This window comes from Euleptes europaea, chromosome 13 (assembly GCF_029931775.1).
Source record: "Euleptes europaea isolate rEulEur1 chromosome 13, rEulEur1.hap1, whole genome shotgun sequence".
Taxonomy (NCBI): Eukaryota; Metazoa; Chordata; class Lepidosauria; order Squamata; family Sphaerodactylidae; genus Euleptes; species Euleptes europaea.
This window is the reverse complement of record NC_079324.1, coordinates 36,747,511-36,761,695: the sequence shown is the minus strand read 5'-3', so window position 1 is coordinate 36,761,695 and position 14,185 is coordinate 36,747,511. Positions and strand designations below refer to the sequence as shown.

Sequence of the window (14,185 nt, the reverse complement as noted above, 5' to 3'; positions counted from 1 at the left end):
ATGGCCATACCCTCAACAGCCTCCAAGGGCTGCATAAAGTCTGTACCAGCTGTTTGTAGCCCTTATCAGCAATTCCGGTATTAAACTGAACTGGCCTCAGTTGAATGGCCAATATAAAACACATAAGGATTTAGAGCTTCATCACAGAGACGCATGTGCACCTCGTAAGACAACTTTCAGTTTAGTACAGGAAGTTCTGGCTGTTTGTTACTATTCTTTGATTCTCATCTCTAAAAATATGCTGGGGATTTCCCTGGAGGGCCACAGAAGACAGCCCATCACGGATATCTAAAGAGTTCTTTCCCTCAACATCCTAGGCCTCAACGCGTTTTTGTTTCCAAAAGCCCAAGAAACAGTTTCTGATAGCGATATTGGGTTTTATTTGCTCCACTTAATTATAGACCAATATTATTATTGTTATTTTAAAGGGACAGATCTGAGACACGCTGAGATTAAAGGCTAACCCACACACAGTACAACAACTGACTGCAAAAGCATTCGGCAAAGGCCACGGGAGAACCCTTTGCATTCTTCAACAGCTAAAGAAGCAGAGTTTGTCTCTTCTGCAGTCTGCAATTCTGTTCTGGCTTTCAAATCAGGATGCTGAAAAACAACGCAGCCTCTATTACCGCCACTGCTCCACATTCCCTATATAATCAGTAGTTGAATTTGTGTTGGTCTGTTCTTTGTTGTGAATGTGTTTGGCCTTTTTCCTTTGCTCCTGACGCTTCCTCCTGGCTTCCTGGTGTTCTTTCTGTCTCATGTACTGATACCTTTGCAGAAAGAGGTCTTTTGCATAATCGTACAGCTCCATGTCTAAAAAATTGAGGGCCTCGATGCGCTTCTGGGTCTCTTCATCAATGTCTACGCTGGAGGCCCTTGTGCTATTGTACTGTGTGAACGGCGAGATGAAGTTCATGTTAAATGTTTTCTCAAAGAGATACTGAGTCTTCCTTTGAAATTCTGTCAGGCCAAAGAAGGCCATGCATTTCAGGTTCTCCTTGGCACTGTCTAGGAGAACCTTGTTTCGCTGCTCTTCCGGCATGACGGACAAATTGTAACATCCCACCAGGCTGAGGTCGGCCAGCATGCGAACCTGGCGATTGTTGGCTAAATTGTACGGGCAATCCATGAACTCCTGCAGAGAACAGCCTGACCAGTCGTCTCCTGAGTAACAGCTGGGCAGCTCTTCAGAAGTTGGTGATCTCCCATCGCACACGTGCAACGAAGCCTTCCACGTCGCTCCTCTTTGGACATGCCGCCATTCACTCAAGTAACGGGACACAGGGTCCCGCAGGATTGTAATGTAGTAGAAATTCCTGAGAAAAGCAGAGAGGGAAAAGAACGAGATGTTTAAAAAATCACACCAAGCTGTATTTTTTTAAATTAACAGCTGGCTACCCATTTGGGAAGAACTGGCTAAATGCCTTGGGAAAAAAATATAGCAATGAGTTTCCTCCATTATTTAAATCTATTTTGGAGACCCTCTCTGAATCCAACCAGAGTACCATATTGAACTCAGCAGAGTAATGTCTTGGACAAGAAGACATGGATTCAAACCCCAGTACCGGCATGGTGACTTGTTGGGTAGCCAAGGGCAAGTCACTACACAACCCCCTGCCAAGCTACTGTGTAAAATAAAGGCTGAATTTTGTCCACTGCCCTAAGCCACAGGTAATTGGCATATATATATTCAACCATTCAGAGACTTTTTCCTTGGAGGTTTCCCATCCAAATACTAGCCAGGGCTGACCCTGCTTAGCGTCTGAGATCAGGGGCTATCCAGGCCAGGACTTTACAGAATAAGAATTTCATGTTTCCCTATCCTTCTTCAGCCTACTAAACCTTCCCATCCCAAATTTTGTGGCTGTGTTACAATGGACTATCTTGGGTCCTGAGATTCTAGGGAGAAAGGCGGGCACATAAATATTTTAAATAAACAAATAAATAAACCTCCTAGAAGACAAAGTGTGAAGGGAGAATAAGTAAAAGTCACTGCCTGTTCTTCCACAAACAGAAATGTTCCATCAGAAGAATTGCGTGGTTGGATATATGCCAATATTTCTGTGAAGCAATAGCAACACAACTCATATTTTGTATTTGTACAGGATGCCATTTCAGATTTTAATAGAGGTTGAGGGAGGGGTGGCTAGGCACATTTCCCAGAAAGATCTAAAAGCCTAGGTTTTGGATATTATTATACCTTATAATTACGAATGCTATCAGCTGCTCATCTTTCAGAAAACCCCCAAAGGGATTCATGCCTTTGGCATACATATTTAATATCTTGTCCTATATAAAAATGTTTGTAACAAGGGTCATTCGATACCTAAAGCCAGAGAATATCCCAGAGATGCTCCTGAGGTCCGAAAAAAATGGCAACTGCTCAGCCCACCCCAAAATATCCATAAGTGGTGCTTTCAATTAGCTCTGATGTAGTAATGGCAACTTCATAACTACCCAACTGTGATGGGGGGTGGGGGAGCTCAATACACATGGCTTCCACCCATATTGATGCAAATAAATCAAGTGGTAAAACACACTAGTTCAGACTGCGGCACACTGTCATCTTGATAAACTCGTATCAGTATGGCCAGAGGAAGCCTAGCAATGCATCACACTACTATTTCTATTTATTATTTATTAAAATGATTTGTATCCCCCCCTTTCCAATACAGTTCAAGGTTGCTCCCGGCAATCAATAAAATAACAAGATCAAAACTGTTTTTAAAAAACAAAATTAATAAAGAAATAGGAGGAGAAAAATAAAGCAGGAAAAAAAAATCAGAAAAACAGATTAGGTAAAATAATCTAAGAGCCAAAGCCAACCAATTTAACCAAACATCAACAAGAAACAGAAATATCTTTGTTGTTTAAATGACACCAAAGATGGGCCCCAATTAATCTCTTGGGGAGGCCACTCCTGAGAAGGTCCTGTTCCCAATTGCTACACCTCCTCTTGGGGGGAGAACCCTAAGTAGGGCCTTTACCGATAACTCTAGAATATGAGAACGAGCATAAGAGAGAAAATACCCTGAGCCATGCTTAGGTGGGGAATGAGTAGGGTTGAAACTGATTTTTTTTTATTCCTGTTTTTAGGTCAAAAGCAGCACAACATTTTGCTCTGCAAAGGATTCTGTGGATGCTGCTGACTTCTGTCATGAACAAGGTGACAGGAGCATTATACCACACACACACACACACACACACACACACACACACACACACACACACACACACACACACTTAAACAAGAAAAGTAGTAAGGGTACAAACAGAACTATTTTATGCTCAGCACAGCAACGTAAAGAAGTCCTAGAGGCGGACTTTGCATGATGCTTGATCCAAAGCATATAGTGGGAGTGGTGCAGTGGTCCCCTTGTTTGATCATGATGGATGGGCCCTGAAGCAAGCACCACATTAGTAGACTCTGACAGCTGCTCCAGGGCCCAGCTTGCTATGCAGGCTGTTAAACATACAACCCAAGTGTCAATGGCGACTACAGGAGAAGAGTTATTGGGACTTCCCTGGAGGTTTTAAAGAAGAGGTTAGATGGCCATCTGTCAGCAATGCTGATTCTGTGACCTCAGGCAGATGATGAGAGGGAGGGCATCTTGGCCATCTTCTGGTCACTAGGGGTCTGGAGGGAGGAGGTAGTTGTGAATTTCCTGCATTGTGCAGGGGGTTGGACTTGATGGCCCTGGTGGTCCCTTCCAACTCTATGATTCTATGACTTAGATCGGTGGCAGAGGCAATGAGTGGGACCTGGGTTCCACCAAACCTAGTGGCTATTGCCAGTCTCCCTTCTCATGACAGTGTTCAGGGTGCTTCCTTCAAGGGAGCTGCAGAGAGAGGCTTGAACTGTGGACACGCTAGACTCCACTGTGAGTTACTCTTTCCTTTCATTAAAAGAAAGAAGATGGCTCTTAAAGCTGGCTTTCTTGCTAATGTGAAAACTCACACCAAACCGTGTCACACTACAGAAGCTATACTGCCATGTGGCTAAGCATGACCAGGCCATCCCCAGTTCAAATCTCTTCTATGCCACTAACTCTGTAGAGAAACCACAAGACTCTCAGTCCCAATACACCTTCCATCCCACATAAGAAATATAGCAACACTACTGGTCTATTTTATAGGGTGTTTGTAAGATTGCCAAGATAATGTATATGAAAGCGTTTAGATATATTAATTTCCTGCTTATATCTCTACCACCTTATTCTGTGTTACAAACCCAAGGTGAGGTACTTATACATTCATGAAGTATTACTAAAACACAATTTTACACAACATGCTTATGATAGCATGGTACAGCGAGTGGAGCTTTGGATTAGAATTGGGTTCAAATCCTCTCTCAGCCATGAAGCTCAATGAGTGACCTTGGAAAAGTCACAACTCTAAACTACCCCACAGGGCTATTGTGAGGACAAAAGGAAGATAGGAAAACCATGCACACCACCATCAGCTTCTTGGACAGATGGATCAACAGCCCTCTGCTCCAAATTCCTTATGAAAAATCAGTATCTTGTTTTTATGCTCCTTCAGAAAATAGTCAAAGACCTTTTTAAAATGGTGGCCTGCATGAAGCACCCATGCTACGGCGGGAGAAGCTGGCTCCGCCACCGCTCAGCCCCTGTTGCGCTTCTGTCCATGGATGCACCTACGGCCTGCTGCTGGCTTCTTGCCTTTTTGGCTAAGACCAAGTGAGAGATCAGCCTAAGCAGATGTCTCAAGGGAGGAAGAGTTCCACAACTCAAAAGGCCCTGTCTGATACATCTGGTACTTAGAAATAAACAGGCATACTACAGGTAAACCTAAACCTTTGCTTCCTGTGCCACTAGATGTCACTGTTTCTCTGAAAACTGACAGCAAATGGATTTCCAGCGGAAGCCCGGAACTGGAAAATCTGATGAAGCTTTAAAACATATGTGATGTTTTTACTCTTATAATGTAAAATACAGCGAGAAACTAAAAAGAAAGAGTGGAATTACATTAAAAACATAAGAGAATATGTGGGGACACACCTCGCCAGGTCATCCAGCCAGCACACAAACTTTGAAGAGCAGGTGCCAAAGGTATCTTTTTCTCCCTGCTTTCTTTAACCTTTAGGTAAAGCCATATCGGGGCAGCAGCCGCACAGCTTTGCCTATTTGCCACTAACTGTATCTTGCCCTTAATCCAAGGAGCTCAGGTCAGCGGATGAGGTGGAATCCCCTCCTTTTATCCTCACAAAGCTGTGAGGCTGATACCAGAAAAAGCCACTTAGTTAAGCTACCAATGAACTCCAGGGCCCACTTAATTAGGGGAATGCATGGTTGCCACCGACCTGCACTTCCCTGAGAAAGGCATGATGTTTTGGTTTCCTCAGTCTCCCCATCTCACCTCGCCACAAGTAGTAGGAAAATGTGGGCACGTGCCAAATGCAATGACAGTCATGTTGTACCTTTGAACACACGTGAAGCTGCCTTCCGCTGAATCAGACCGCTGGTCCATCAAAGTCAGTACTGTCTACTCAGACTGCCAACAGCTTTACAAAGCCTCAGGCAGAGGTCTTTCCCACCACCTCCTCCTACCTGATCCTTTTAACTGGAGACGCCGGGGATTGAACCTGAAACCTTCCTGCAGGCTAAGCAGATGAACTACCACTGAGCCACAGCTCCTCCACAAGCAAAGGATCCCAAGTTTGATTTAACACATGCTTGGGGGGGCGGTCACATAACTTGACTTTACTACATGTTTCTGGGGAGACAGACATGGGATGATGAAAGTCAGGCATCTCCCCCCTGCCCGCAGGGGCATGACTCTGGCTCCCTCCCCAATATAAAACCCAACACCACAGCTACTAAAGCACCTTCCAGTCTCAAGAAATTCAGATTCTTGCCACAACACTACATGATACAAGATAAACACCAGAAGAGTCTGGAAGATAAACTCTCTCACAAGTCACTGTCATGAAAACCAAGATTTCCCCAGTGGCTGTTTTGGGGAGTCTTGTGGTTTGTTTCTAAACACAGAGAGGATTCAGGGCTGAAGCTTTTCTGAAGAGTTCTGATTCCTGTTCCTGGGCATGCAAGCACTGCTTAAGAGAATCTGGGTCCTTATATAGATATGTACAAAAAGTTTTTTTAAAAAAACTTTTCATTTTAGCCAAAAATTCATTGGCAGGGATGCAGAAAGCCTGTAGGATTCTGCTTCTTGACAATCTCTGTTCTCATGTTAAGTCAAGCCCCTAGCCCTCATAGTTGGGTGGGGCAATACACTTCAAAGTATGTGTGGTCAACGCCTGCTAAAATCAGATGCCAGAGAGCTAGCTTAATATATTTTCCAGCAATGAAGCAGAGGTTTGAATGTTCCCTAAAGCTGCTTGCGGGAGGGAAAGCAGCACGGGACAGACTGATCTTGTTAGATCTTGGAAGCTAAGCAGGGTCTCTATTGGGTGTGTGTGTGTGTGTGCGTGCCGTCAGGTCACAGCTAACTTATGGTGACCCCATAGGGTTTTCAAAGCAAGAGACATTCGGAGGTGGTTTGCCATTGCCTGCCTCCTTGTGGGCTGAGAGAGTTCTGAGAGAACTGTGACTGGCCCAAGGTCACCGAGCAGGCTTCATGTGGAGGAGTGGGGAATTGTTGGGGAGTCTACCGCTCTTAACCACTACGCTCCTTTTCCTCATTCAGTGGCTTTCTTTGCCCTAATTTTCCTGGCTGCTTGGCCATAAAGTGCCATTTTCTGGGAAACAAAAGGGTCAATATCAAAAAGCAAGGAAATTAGCTTATCAGCTTCAGATAGTAAGTGGAAAGGGTATTTGCCAGGAACTTATTCCGAGGCTCGATGTAGAGAGGGCAGGCCAGGATATAATGGAGTAGATCTTCCACTGAACTACCGCATATACAGATATGTTGAGCCAGTTCTTGTAATGGAGGGAAGTGAGTAGTGGGGTCCCACAAGGATAGGTATTGGGTCAGGTACTATTTAGTTTGTTCATAAATGATCTAGAATTGGGGGGGGGGGTGAGCCATGTAATGGCCAAGCTTGCAGATTAGACCAAAGGATTCAGGATAGTGAAAACAGCAGATTGTGAAGAGCTCCAAGAGGATCTTTCCAAATTGGGTGAGTTGGTAGCATACTGGAAAATGATGTTCAGTGTCAGGAAGGGCCTCAATGGAACAAAAATTCCTAATTTTAAATATACGTTGATGGAATTTAAACTGTCAGAGACTGAGAGGGAAAGTGATCTTGGGATTGTGGTGGACAGCTTGATGAAAATGTCAGTTCAATGACTGGCAGCAGGGAGAAAGGCAAATTCCATCCTAGGGATTATTAGGAAAGGGACTGAAAAGGAAACAGCTAATCTTGTAATGTCCTTGCGTAGAGAGATCTATGGTGCAGTCATGTTCAGAATACTCGGCACAGTTTTGGTTGCAGCATCTAAAAAAAATACTGCGGAATTGAGAAAAGTGCAGAGGAGGCCAAACCAAGAGATTGGTGCACTTCTTCTATGAGGAAAGGGTGAGGAGTTTGTGGCTTTACAGTTTAGAGAACAGACGACTAAACAAGGGACATCATAGAGTTTTATAATATTATGCATGGGGTGGAGAATGTTGATAAAGAGAACCATTTCTCCTTCTCCCATAACACTCGAACTCAAGGGCAGGGCACCCAACGAAGTTGATGGGCAACAGACACAGGAATGGGAAAAGAAGAAGTTATAACTTCACTCAACGAGCAACTAAATTATGGAATTCACTGCCAGTGGGCCGCTAATTTAGATGGCATTAAAAAAAGGAATAAGAATCACGGAGAAGAGGTCCATCAGTGGCTACCAGCCACTGGTGAATAAAGGGAACCTTCACATCCAGAGGAAGTAAATCTCTGAACAGCGGTGCTAGGATGCAATGCCAGAGGAAGGCCTGGGCCTCTATGTCCTGCTTGTTGGCCCTCCATGGCAACTTGCTGGCCAGTGTGTGAGACAGGATGCTGGCCTACATGGACCATTGATCTGATCCAGCAAGACACCACTACACTTTTGTTTTAATACCTTATGCAAACGAAGAGGAACCAAGCATGTTTGCATAATTTAAACAGGTCATGGAATTTAGCTTTTCTTGGCATGGCATTCAGATTTCCCTGGCACAACATTTCCCCCTTTTTCTTTGAACAGAGTGCTAAATAGGTACTAGAGAGGCATAAGTGTTTGGGGTAGGAGTGGGGAAGGGTGCCTGCAGAGAAGATCAAGGCTTTGTTTCAGGGAGGCAGCCAACAAAATCATAAAGACAAAGGTCTTTGCCCCAATCAATAAGACATTAATGTGGAAGGGAAACAACCCTTTTGCCAGAATCAATGCAGTGCGAGTCTCAGCAGAGCTCAGATTCTTTTAACCTATTTAGTTTTGTGCTCTCAGGTTGCAGGTGATGGAACAGGATGATTCTGGTGTTAGTTAAAAGAAAGGGGGGGGGGAGGAAAGAAGACATTGATGGATCTACAAAATGAACTGAGAGCACCAATTGTTTTGCAAAGCAAAGTCTCCCAAGAAAAATTGCTTCTCTCCCAGCTGAAGATTCCCATAGCAACAGCTCAGGAACCTCTCAAGTCCGTTGGAAACCCCTCTGTTAACACAGATGGATTTCCCAAGCTAACTAGTATTGATGCTCCAATTCTGGCAGACAACATAAAAAAACAACTAAGAAACGTTAATTTGGGGACAGGATCCACCTCTCTAAAAGGAACGACTGAATAAGGTGGAACCTTGAGCTCAGTTGTGTGATTTGAAGTCTTTTTGGTTGCGTGTGTCTTAGACACAAACACACACACAGGGGAAAAATCCAGTATCACCAGGGCTGGTCCCCACGCTGTACACCAGGGATCATTTCTGACCCTACTGAGGCTGCAACATCTCATCAGCCACAGATCTAGAAGCTTGCTTTTGTTTAAAAGAGATTATTTCTCAGAGCAGCAAGTTTTATTCCCAGGATCAGATTTGGTTCTTGAATGCAGAGCCAAGAGATAAACCAATTCTTGGTGTGAGCATATGGCTTACTCAGCCCAAAAGAAGATAAACAATGTCCCATGCTTGGTATACATGTTCTGCATTAAGGCCCCACATTTCTCAGCAACTCGGACTGTCACTCCGAGCTATTAACTCCCTCTCCTCCTCCCTTGCAGCTTCAGAGGAGGAGCTGTGTGGTGGCTCTAGTGAAAGGAGTTGGCTAGCCAATGGCAGAAGGAAAAGAAGAGTTTCTTTTCCTCCCTCATCCTTCCCAAACTCCTCAGACACCATTTTGGCCGTGTCTGAAGTGCATCCAGTACACTCTTGGAAATGTAGCATCCAGAGCGTCAGGCATTAATTATCAGAAACTTAGGAGGCCATATTTCGAAGGCTGCAAGAAGAACACCTTGGAGGTACTGGTGGAGGAAGGAGAGGGGAAAGATGCCTCTCTCATCAGTTTGTGGACTGATAGGCTGCCTCCACCACTTTCCTTCACAGTAGCTCCAAGCAAGCTGGCAGGAGAAGGGGATGGAGAAGAGGCTTTGAGAATCCCATTGTGCTTCTCTGGACATTCTTGACTCATCTGAGCCTAATTCTGAGGTAAGTCAGGGATTATACCTGGCTTTTAATTGGCTTTTGTGGTGTTACATTTGGTGGAGGCTCATCAGGTGCCAATGAGGAAAACTGTGCCAGTGCCTGTTAAGAAATCAGAGGTTTTAATATTCAGGAAAAGGTTTACTAAGTGGAATATCACCCCATTGCTAGGCCTTGGCCCAGGACTTTGGAGGGCTTCTGGTGGCCAGAGCTGCCGTTACAATGCTTACTCAGTGGCATGAATGGTCATTTCACCTTCCTCAGAAATGTGGTTCAACCAGCATCCAGAGGCTGATTTTGAGTCTACATGTTCCAATGTCTTTCCAGCAACGAAGAGCTGGCTGCAGGGGGGTATTGAGGCTTGTTGCCAATTTACAGGACAGCTGCTGGTGCTTTTATGGCTCGCTGAGGTAAAGTTAACAGACAAGAGATCATGCAGTGGCAGCTACCATACCATAAAAGCTTATCATCTCTTTCTTGACAGGAAGATGAGCTAAGGATTGGGAGACAAGTTTGGTGAAACTCTCCAAGGTCTTGGGCAGTTGCCATCCCCAGCTCTAACCTCTACCATCCTTTTATCAGGAAAAGCCAGGGATTGAACCTAAGCCCTTCTCCAGGAAAAACAATGGGCTCTGCTATTGAGCCATGCCATGACCTCTTCAATTGGATGACTATGGCAGCACTGGCACTCTAAAGACTGGAAGAGATCCTTCTGTCCATCTCGACACCCCTCTGAGATACTTTATTTAGAGATGTAACCTTCTGGATGCAGCTGTTGCCTCCTGAAGACTCTAAAGTGGCTAAGCTCCAAGAACAAATGGAGCCTGTGGGGACTAGAAACTTTTGAGTCGAACATGCATCTTCCTTCAGGGAATGGCAACGAAAAGGGAAAACAAGCAACAGGAAGGGAGTTTGCGCTGCCTTTCCCAACGAAGCTTTGTGAGAGACAGAGCGCAAAGCCCAAAGCAGGGATTCGAAGTTCCTGAGGCATGAGAATGGAATTAAATCTGCGCTTTGGGAGATCTGCTGCTAGGGAAAGGGGGAGAGTCAGGAGCCCTGGGAAAGCTGCGGCAGAGGAGAGGCAGAGTGTTGGCACGGCGACCCAAACAGAGAATGGTGCAGATCGGCCAAATTGCCCAGTCATCATCATCTGTCTTTTTATGACCATTTTAACAAAAACACAAGGGCATCTGAGACACAGAATGGTTATGCTTCAGTTACTATATTAATTTATCCTTTAAAAACAACTTTGGTTACATTGACCCGATGGGTTTCATCCGCTTAATCAACACTTAATGTGATTTCAGAAGGGGGTTTTTTTTTTTTTTGCAGGAGCATCTACAATGTGGAGAGAGCTAAACTTTTTTTTTCAAATAAAGGGAGGAGCCATATATCTGAATATTTTATTTGTGTTCCTTTAAAGCTGCTAAGCTGAGAATCTGGGGCTCCGGATATTAGCTGTGGCAACAAACGCCAATCCTCACTTTAGCAGTCTTAAAGGGAACTGGAGTACAAGGGAAAGCTGGGGGGGGGGGAGGCTTGAAGAGGCAAGTTGCCCTACCCCGAAGACCCACTGTTAGAAATGAGACTCTTCAGAGGTTCTAAGGTGAGATAATAATCTCCATAGCAAAAGAGCCCAATTCAGATGGGGTGGGAGGATGCCTGGGAAATATGGCCATCCAGAGAAAGAGCTATGTGGGGCTGTGGCTGAAGAACAGAAGCCACCTCAAAAAAATGCAACATTTTGTTGTGAGTCTCCACTATCACAACCATGAAATCAAGTCTGGAGAAGTTATTTCCAATCAGGACAGACATTACTGGGCTGGATGGACCAATGGCCTTAAGCCCCTAGAAGCAGCTAAATATATATAGACTTACAATAAAATTGTGCATTTAAGAACATTTTTCTAATTGAAGCCCATTTTCTGCTGTTCGTATTTCATACACTACAGAATAAAAAACACAACCTTGCCATACTCAGTGGAAATGTACAGGGCTAGAACAATCTTATGCAGGTTGATTGCAGTTTTCAAGGTCAAGCATAAGGACTATTCAAGAGAAAAGATGAGGAAGGAACAGCATGCTCTCTGGTGGGCAAGGCAGGAGGTGTATTCCAGTCTCCATTCCTGACGGCACAGGAGACTCATAAAAGTTCCAGTTTGGAGCCATGGCCCATTAAAGATAAAGACACCATTTTCCCCCAAGCTGTGAATGCATGTTTTCAGCGAGCATAAATGCAAAGTGCCTTTTAGGTACCGATCTTGTTTGCTCTCGTGAGCATCCAGTGAATTAAAGTATCGCGTTACGAACGAAACCTTGCAAACCGCTGTCCTCAAGATGAGCGGGGTGTGCAAGCTGCTCTGTGATTGAGTCTATGAATGTGCTACCGAGCACCTATGACTATGACTGGGGTCCAAAGAAATAAGCAGCAAGTTCCGCATGCTCAAGGGGCCTTTGGCCTGGAGTTTCTCAATCAGCACCCCCCTCCCACTGTCATATAGAAAATCATTTATGCCACTGAGAGGCTTAAAAAAAAACAGCTTGCAATGTAGCACAGGGATTAAAGCAAGGGAGGGGAGAATCAGACGCCACTGAGAATTCTCTCCATAAGTAACTCTTCGGACTCAGCCTGTATTTTACTGAACCACCATCACATCAGAGAAAGGTCATCTGCACCCAGCCATATGCCATTTGGGCATTATGAAAGCCACTGCACAGACTTTCTGGGTTGCTATGATAAAGCAAGAAGACATGGACCATGTTTGGCGGTATCATTTGTTGGTAAACTGGGTTACAATTGGTATGGCAAATAGCAGTGCAAAGGGATTTTTGCCTCCGACCATGGTCCTAAGCTTCTCACGTTACCTAAGAGGCAGAAGTGATGCTCCAGCTGCTACCGATGATCAAGCCAACAAAAGTACCCAGCAGAGCCTTGCTCTACTACATGCATCGAGTGGGGTAATTATCAGAGTGCCTGACCAGGACTGTTGAGATCCAGGTTCAAATCCCCACCCAGTCATGAAGCTCACTGGGTTCTCTCCCTCAACCTAACCTGCCCTCACAGGATTGTTGTCAGGATGAGGTGGAAGAGAGGAAAGCCCACGTATGCCACCCTGAGCTCCTTGGAGGAAAGGAAGAACAAAAATGTAATAGACATTGTTTGCAACTATGTTCACATTAGCTAGAAGCAATGGTAGGAATTGGTTTCAGGCTGTACACTGAGGTTCCCGTGTCACACAACCAGCAAGAAAGGCACCGGGCTAGCTTCCCATCAGCAACAGCTTACAGAGCTCAGAGGGTGGCAGTTTTTCATTTCCCAAAGTCCAGCCACCCTCCCCAGAATCTTAATGCCTCATTGATTAATAATACAGTACATAAAGATTTCATATTTTCCCCCTGCCCTGCACAGAGTGATATATTAGGGAAGCAAATCTATTTTGCTACTGAAAAGTTTGCTTTAGGAGAAAAATTTGGAGCTTTGACATTTGGGAAATTACAATCATCTGTAAAACACGATTGATATGCCATGGCTAACATTTGCATCACTTGTTACGTAGCCAGAATATTGAAGGTAGAGTCTATGTTACAGCTTTACAAAAGGCACATTTCTTTGGTGAAAAAAACATATTTGAAATAAAATCTCCATTGCCATTCTTGATGTAGAAGAGCATGGCTGCACAGCCTACACAAAATGCCGCCTCTGGCATCAGCTGTTGGTAAGATGGAACCCTTCTGATGCTGCCTTCTTTTGGCGTTAACAATAACAATGATTTAAATGTATATTAAACCCAGTCCTGATACATTCTGAGTTTGATATCTCGCTGTATCCAGTGTAGAGAGTCTGTGTGTGTAGTGGTTAACGTCAGATTAGGATTTGGGAGATCTGGGTTCTGGGCTCCGCTGCCATGGATGCTCACTGGATGACCTTGGGACAGCTACTCTCTCTCAGCTTAACCTACCTCACAGAGTTTTTCTGGGGAGGATAAAATAAGAGAAGCAAGTTGTTATCTGCTCTAGGTCTCCACTGAGGAGAAAAATGGGGTATAAATATCTAAATAAATAAACAGATCCATAGTTTGCGCACAGATGGCTGGTTATGTACTCAGTATGTTCCTTGCCTATAGCTTCTCCACCAACAGTACCAAATAACAAGCAAATAAGCATGAACGCTAATAAGCAAAATGCATGAACACTAAGCCTCCAATCCTTGCTTACCGAATTTTTTAAATGAATACGAAAGCCTTTATTGGCATTAAAATCATCGTTACCATGTCTGAACATATGAGTTTTGGAACTGAGAAGCTAGATAACAAAGAAGAGCAAGTGTGTGACATGTACATGCAAACATTATTCTGTTGTTGAATATTTTAAGAATTCTTTAGTAAGGTATGGCATTAGACCTCATGGATGCAACCAGGTAATGTTGGCTTAACTGTGTTTATTCCATCTATCTTTTGGGAAGTGACTAGAATATGTGCCCTGAATACTGAAGTCTCCCATTTAAAATCTCATCTTAAACCATGAATTCACTAGGCAGCATTAGGTACAACTCTGCCTATCACTCAACCCCTCATCTGCAATACGGAGATAATAACACTCATAATTTACAT

The 14,185-nt window shown here is 44.2% G+C and overlaps 1 protein-coding gene across 1 annotated transcript in view; it reads right to left on the bottom strand.

Annotated features, from left to right (window-relative positions):
* Positions 1-489: 489 nt before the first annotated feature.
* HS6ST2 (heparan sulfate 6-O-sulfotransferase 2) overlaps positions 490-14,185 on the bottom strand; it is a 177,109-nt gene continuing 163,413 nt past the window's right edge. Inside the window, exon 2 of the mRNA XM_056859414.1 lies at positions 490-1,319. Coding sequence (XP_056715392.1) covers positions 626-1,319 — 694 coding nt within the window. The 3' untranslated portion in view covers positions 490-625. The remainder of the gene's footprint in view (positions 1,320-14,185) is intronic.